The sequence below is a fragment of the Carassius carassius genome, chromosome 26 (genome assembly GCF_963082965.1).
Source record: "Carassius carassius chromosome 26, fCarCar2.1, whole genome shotgun sequence".
Taxonomy (NCBI): domain Eukaryota; kingdom Metazoa; phylum Chordata; class Actinopteri; order Cypriniformes; family Cyprinidae; genus Carassius; species Carassius carassius.
The window spans coordinates 30,850,971-30,858,470 of NC_081780.1; the positions used below are offsets into that span (position 1 = coordinate 30,850,971).

The 7,500-nt window shown below is 41.1% G+C and overlaps 1 protein-coding gene across 1 annotated transcript in view; it reads left to right on the forward strand.

Moving 5' to 3' along the window:
* Window positions 1–7,300, forward strand: part of LOC132106152 (ras-related protein Rab-19-like) — a 7,787-nt gene extending 487 nt beyond the window's left edge. The window contains exons 2-4 of the mRNA XM_059511809.1: window positions 662–926; window positions 2,651–2,834; window positions 6,207–7,300. Of these exons, the coding sequence (XP_059367792.1) occupies window positions 735–926; window positions 2,651–2,834; window positions 6,207–6,487 (657 nt within the window). The 5' untranslated portion in view covers window positions 662–734 and the 3' untranslated portion in view covers window positions 6,488–7,300. The remainder of the gene's footprint in view (window positions 1–661; window positions 927–2,650; window positions 2,835–6,206) is intronic.
* The last annotated feature ends 200 nt before the right edge of the window (window positions 7,301–7,500 follow it).

Here is a 7,500-nt window from a genome sequence, read left to right on the forward strand (position 1 = left end):
ACATCGCGGGACTCCAACACTTTGATGTCCCGTGACTTTTATCTGCGCATTAGACGCACCATCTTTTCTTTTTTTAAGTTAGCAATGAGAAGATTTGTTTGAAAAACTAGTACCTAACATATAGATAAAACAGCTAGTTTAAGTAAGCTGTTTAAAACAATTAAAACCAAACTAAGTGTCATAATTTGGACCCAAAGTATTTTTTATAGTAGCTAAATATTTAACATATTTGAAACGTTTTCATTCCATCTTTTTATTTTTCAGTTTGCACACGATGTTAAGCTCAACCGTTCAACCCTGTTGCCAATATTATACATACCGGTATATATATATATATATAGAGAGAGAGAGAGAGAGAGAGAGAGTTAAAAAAAATAAATAATAATAAATATCAATATAATTTATGGGGGAAATATAAAGTGATCAGTAACCAACATTTGGTCCCAAACTAACCTGAACTACAATATTTGGTTATTAAATGATACAAACCCAAGTTTCATACCATGTTGAAGTCCTCATAGCTCCTATGATATTGACTCTGAGGTTAATGATCTGCTCTGAACATGATCAGCAGTGGCTCTGTTCAGTAGTGTAGAGTAGCAGATGTTAGATGTCTTGTCCTGCTTCACTACACTACACTCCCCACAATGCATCTGTGCAGGCGGCGGTCCCACCTGTCTGTCCAGGTAGAGGAGGAAGCAGAGCGAGCACAGAGAGCAGAGCAGAGCTGAAGCATGGAGCGAGAGGATCCTCAGAACGACTCCTTCGACTTCCTCTTCAAGATCATCCTCATCGGGGACTCCAACGTGGGCAAGACCTGCCTGGTGCACAGCTTCAAGAGTGGCCTGTTCTCCGAGACGCAGCAGAACACCATCGGCGTGGACTTCACCGTGCGCACACTCACCATCGACGGCCGCCGAGTCAAGGTCAGAGGTCATCTGATGTCTGTGTCTGTGTGTGTGTGGAGCTCAGGTGATTCTGACACCGAACCGGTTCAAGCAGCAGAACCAGATCAACCGGTCTATCCTCTACACGCTCAAACAGGAAGTGCTGATCCAGATCAACACGCTGCTTCCTGCATCACAGATAAACATGCGCTTTGTGTTTGTTCATGTGTGTGTGTGAGAGATGAATCTACATGAAGCTGACGTGTCACAAGAGTTACATCTCCCAAACAAGAGTTCTTCACTTAAACAGAGGAACGAACTTGATGAGCGCTCACCATGCTACTGTTCAAAGTGTTTGTGGGGGAATAATGCAGGAGTATGTAGGGGACACTCAGAAGTATTTTGTGAACAAAGTGAGGCAGAAGTGTGCACTGCAAACTGTAGTATGTAGTGTGAAATAAGCAGCAGACAGTATATGTATATGTTACTCAGTAGGGAGCGTGTAGAACACATTGTTCAATATGCAGTATGTAGTATAGTATTAAATAGTCAGCGGATGTAGTGTACTGCTCTCATGCTTATGTAGTGTTCAGTAGTGTACATGATTCACAGTATACACTCAGAAGTAAGCAGAATGAAGTGTGTAATGTTCAGTGTACACTCAACACAATGTTCAGTATGCAGTTTTTAGTATACAGTGTTCAATTGGCAGTATGCAGTGGACAGTTTTCTGTATGCATTGGAGCGTTTCCAGATTTCCGGGTTTCTCAGCAGGGGAAGTCGTCTGGGAGAGTACCACAATTATATTTTTTTGCCTTCCCATTTGCTCAAATAGCAAAAGAAAAACCCCAGCCAAATGTAGGCTAATATAAAACAAAGTATAGTGTTATAAATGTACTTACAAAAAAGAAATATAGGAAACGTCAGTAGATTTAGAGCTGATGACCATTGAAATGCATCATCAGTCTTGTGGAAAGGGATCATATGTGGTGTTTGGTATGCAGGATGAAATGTACAGTGTTCAGAAGACATAATGCAGTGTGCTTGTCATACTCTGCGGTTGACTTGTCAGGATTGTGGTTATCATGATAGCCTTATTTATTATGCAGTGTAGTGTTCAGTATGCAGTGCTTAGTATGCAGTATGAAATGTAGTGTTCGGTAGGCAGTATGCAGTATTTAGTATGCAGTGTAGTGTTCAGTATGTATTGTTTAGTACACAGTGTGCAGTTTAGTATGCAGTATGAAATGTAGTGTTCGGTAGGCAGTATGCAGTATTTGGAACAAAGCGTCTAGTGTTCAGTGCTATATATATATATATATATATATATATATATATATATATAGTCAGCAGTTGCCAAAGGCAATAGAAGGCACGCTTGCAACCTTTAGCCACAAAAGCATAACAGCTAAAGCTAACACTTCCAGTTCTGGATAGGAGACCAGAGGCCACTTTCTTTGAATGGATGTCAATGGAATAGAGGCTTAACACGCTGAATAAACAGCCTTTCAGAAGAAACAGCATATTATTGAATGACTAAACAGTCTATCTGCTAATCGTTGTTTTACACTAAACAATGCTTTTGGATTTAACTATTTTTAGAGTTTTCCCTGAAATAAATGCTGTTAAGATAATAGAGAGAGAAGAACTTTTTTATATATATTTATATAGTAAGACAATCTCTGGCCATTGCTGCTCTTTCTGGTGTACACAGGTGTGTTTCTATGGTCTCCAGTGATCAGTGTGTGTGTGTGTGTGTGTAGATGCAGGTGTGGGACACGGCAGGACAGGAGCGCTTCCGCACCATCACACAGAGCTACTACCGCAGCGCTCACGGGGCCATGATCGCCTACGACATCAGCCGCAGGGACACTTTTGACTCCGTGCTACGCTGGCTCCACGAGCTGCAGCGCTTCGGGGCCGCCAACGTGCTCACCGCGCTCATAGGTGACTACCTCTCAAACTCTACCAGTACCTTTACATGGACAACAATACTCCCACTAAGACAATACCCTGGTTAAGACAATACTCCCACTAAGACAATACCCTGGTTAAGACAAAACCCTCACACAATACTCTGGTTAAGACAATGCTCTCATTAAGACAATACCCTGGTTAAGACAAAACCCTAAGACAAGACACTACCCTGGTTAAGACAATACTCTCATTAAGACAATACCCTGGTTAAGACAAAACCCTAACATAATACTCTGGTTAACACAATACCCTGGTTAAGACAATACTCTTTTGAAGACAATACTCTCATTAAGACAATACTCTGGTTAACCCAATACTCTGGTTAAGACTATATCCTGGTTAAGACAATACCCTAGTTAAGACAATTCCCTGGTTAAGAAAATACCATGGTGAAGACAATACTCTGGTTAAGACAATACTCTGGTTAAAACAGTACTCCGACTAAGACAATACCCTGGTTAAGAAAATATCTTAGATAAGACAATACCCTGGTTAAGTCAATACTCTGGTTAAGACAATATCTTGGATAAGACAATACTCTCGCTAAGACAATGCCCCAGTGAAGACAACACTCTGGTTAAGACAGTACCCTGCTTAAGACAATACTCCCACTAAGTCAATACCCTAGTTAAGACAATACCCTGGTGAAGACAATACTCTGGTTAAGACAATTCTCTGGTTAAGACAATACTCCCACTAAGACAATACCCTGGTGAAGACAGTACCCTAGTGAAGACAATACCCTGGTGAAGACAATACCCTGGTTAAGACAATACCCTGGTTAAGACAATACCCTGGTGAAGACAATACTCTGGTTAAGACAATTCTCTGGTTAAGACAATACTCCCACTAAGACAATACCCCGGTGAAGACAGTACCCTGCATAAGACAATACTCCCACTAAGTCAATACCCTGGTTAAGACAATACCCTAGTGAAGACAATACCCTGGTGAAGACAATACTCTGGTTAAGACAATACCCTGGTTAAGACAATACCCTAGTGAAGACAATACCCTGGTGAAGACAATACTCTGGTTAAGACAATTCTCTGGTTAAGACAATACTCCCACTAAGACAATACCCCGGTGAAGACAGTACCCTGCATAAGACAATACTCCCACTAAGTCAATACCCTGGTTAAGACAATACCCTAGTGAAGACAATACCCTGGTGAAGACAATACTCTGGTTAAGACAATACCCTGGTTAAGACAATATCCTAGTGAAGACAATACCCTGGTGAAGACAATACTCTGGTTAAGACAATACTCTGGTTAAGACAATACCCCGGTGAACACAATACTCTGCTTAAGACAATACTCCCACTAAGACGATACCCTGGTTAAGACAATATCCTGCTTAAGACAATACCCTGGTTAAGACAATACTCCCACTAAAACAATACCATGGTTAAGACAATACCCTGGTGAAGACAAACCCTGCTTAAGACAATACTCCCACTAAGACAATACCCTGCTTAAGACAATACTCCCACTAAGAAAATACCCTGGTTAAGACAATACTCCCACTAAGACAATACCCTGGTTAAGACAATATCTTGGATAAGACAATACCCTGGTTAACACAATACCCTGCTCAAGACAATACTCCCACTAAGACAATATCCTGCTCAAGACAATACTCCCACTAAGACAATACCCCGGTGAAGATTATACTCTGGTTAAGACAGTACTCCCACTAAGACAATGCCCTGGTTAAGACAATACCCTGGTGAAGACAATACCCTGGTTAAGACAATACTCTGGTTAAGACAATACTCCCACTAAGACAATACAATGTATGACACAATCTTTTGAAGACTGTGATTGGTTGGTTGTCCAAGAAGTAAAAAAAGAGTGATTTTAAGTATCGGGTCTATTCTAATTCTCACTTTGAATTTACATGCGTAATTTTTCCTATTTGACCGTTCTCTCTCACAAACACACACACACACACACACACATTATATGTGTGTATATAAATCCTTTTTTTATTTACCATGCTTTTAATTTTCTATAAGATATTTGATTGGCTTAGAATGATAAAAAATTGTTCCACTCTTTCCAATTACAGTGATTGCTGTCCTATTTAAGTGGAGGTTTGAATGTTGGTTTTAATGTATCAAACATGGAATCAAAACCAAGAAGGGCGAGAAAGCCAGACTGGACAGAGGAACAGTGTTTACTGTTAGCCCAGTTAGTGGATGAACACAAGGCCATTCTTAAAGGAAGATTCAGGCCGGGTGTCACAGCAAGGGACGAGAAGCAGACATGGGAGCGTATAGCTCAAACTATTAATGGTTCATTCCCCTGTTTGTGCGCACCTATAAGCCTGCTATATTCATAAATGCAGTTTTTTGAGCCTGCAAGGTGGGAATGTCCAGTGGAAACGAAATGAACTGCGACACAATAAGATGCTCTGAAAGTGCTGTAATTGTTTGTGTGATCACTCTGCTTACAGAAGGTTGTGACAGACCCAAATCATCACTGTTGCATTGTTGCATTTTCCCAGTTGCCAAATATCGTAATGTAGTGATAATTTTAATTTCTGGCGCTATGGCATTTCTGCGCTGTGTCGGAGATGTTAGCATGTCTCTAATAAGATCAGTCACAAATATGATCCCTGCACGGTCTAATCTATAGCGTCTTATTAACTCACTGTCATCCACTGTCTGCAACACATTTCTTCTGCCTCTTCGTCTTTCTGCCATTTTCTCCTCTGCTAAAGAAACTCTTAAGACTCTTAAAAGTCCTCGTCTGTGCTCCTAACAAGTTTGACCTTAAGACCTCTTTTAAGGGTTAAGATGCTTTCTGAATTACTTTTTTCTTTACTAGGATTTTTTCTTTAATTTTAAGAGGAAACGCCCACATTTCTAAGAATTTTCTTAGAATTTTGTCACTAGGAGCTACTTTTTGCATTAAGATTCTTTATGAATACGGGCCCTGGTCTTTTGGCAGAATTTTACACACACCGCAGTGTTCAACCTTTTGATGGCAAACAAACAAGCATGGCTTTAACAACAACATCGTCTGTTTACACATACAGCATGACAAATAATTAACTGCACTTGACGCTTTCGTAAAATAAAACATGAAACACCCAAAACTGTTTGTGGCATGAAAACAAAGAGGAACTGTTGATAAATTAAATTCTGGAGGGGATTAAATGATATTTGTACTATAACATGTAAAATGGGAACATAAAAGGAATAATCTAAAAGCAACTTCTGTAAACACCTTAATCACGATATTGTCTTATTCAGGATAAGGTAAATAATCAGATTACTGATGTCCATGTAGGCATAGTCGCAGGTGTGTTTCTAAAGCTCCTCTGTCTCCTCAGGTAACAAGCGTGATCTGGAGGAGGAGCGGCAGGTGCAGTTTGCAGACGCTTGTAAGCTAGCGGAGGAGCAGGGCATGCTAGCAGCTCTGGAGACGTCAGCGAGAGAGAAGCAGAGTGTGGAGGAGGCGTTCATCATGATGGCGCGGCAGCTGCTGCAGCAGAACGGCCTTTGTGTCACGCCAGACACGGACACACATGTGTTGCTGCGCACTAACTCTCGCGCTGTCGTCAGCGGGCCGTCGCTAGCAGAGCACCAGAAACAACAGCCCTGCCAGTGCTGATCACAACACAGGGGCCGTCCACTCAGAGCGCATGCTTGCATTACAAAGCACTGGTGTACATTCTTTATGTATACATACTATGACTGGTGCATCGTGTCTTGCATATGAGCGTCACGGTTTATTTTTTTGTTGTTTGCCTTTATTAGGACTAGAAGTGAGGTGGGACACAGAGGGGGGTGGAATCGGGAAAGTCGGAATGCAGAAGCGTAATGGCGCTATATGTTAGCGCACTGCCCAGAGCATCGCGTTTTTTTAAGAGCTCCAACTTTTACACACAGCGGACCAATCAGAAGACCCTGAAGGCGGAGCAAGCATAGTTTACTGGAGCAGGTTGGCATGGCTGGCAACTGTGTTATTTGACAGCCACATGGCAGAGGAGTTTTTCCAAAACCATTGCTGGTGCTGCGTCTCACGTTTTATGCGTTATCTCATGTTTAGTGTTTCTGCTTGCATGTTTCCTCTGAATAAATGAAGTCACTGCCCTCAACACTGAAGAAAACAATCCCAATACATCTGAAGAGTTTTATTAAAATTAAAAATCACTATTTATTGTACATCAGCGAGTTTTGCTGTAGTGTGCTGGAATATTATATTATAAATGTGATGTAATTTACAGTTTACACAGTGATTTTATTTGAACAGACTGTTGTTATCTTTGAATCTCTAGTGAATGCAAGTTAAATCGAGGATGTTTGCCCTGGACAATGAGATGAGGAAGAGCATCAGTTTCTGTGGTGCAGTGACGTTGTTTTGCACTCATGTGGATAAACGTCTCTATAAACGTTCTCCGTCTCAGTGGATGCTCATGTCTAACACACAGGAAGTGACTGATGTTCAGCAGCTGACTGCAGAGCCACATAAAGACCAGGGATGGATCACAGATTTCCTCATTGTGTTCCTCCATCCATTTGACAATAGCTATCTTCCCATCCACCTCTTTTTATGCACATTATGGAATATTGCATTAAAAAAAAACAGCCAAGATGTGCATAAACTCTAAAAACTTGTGTGTG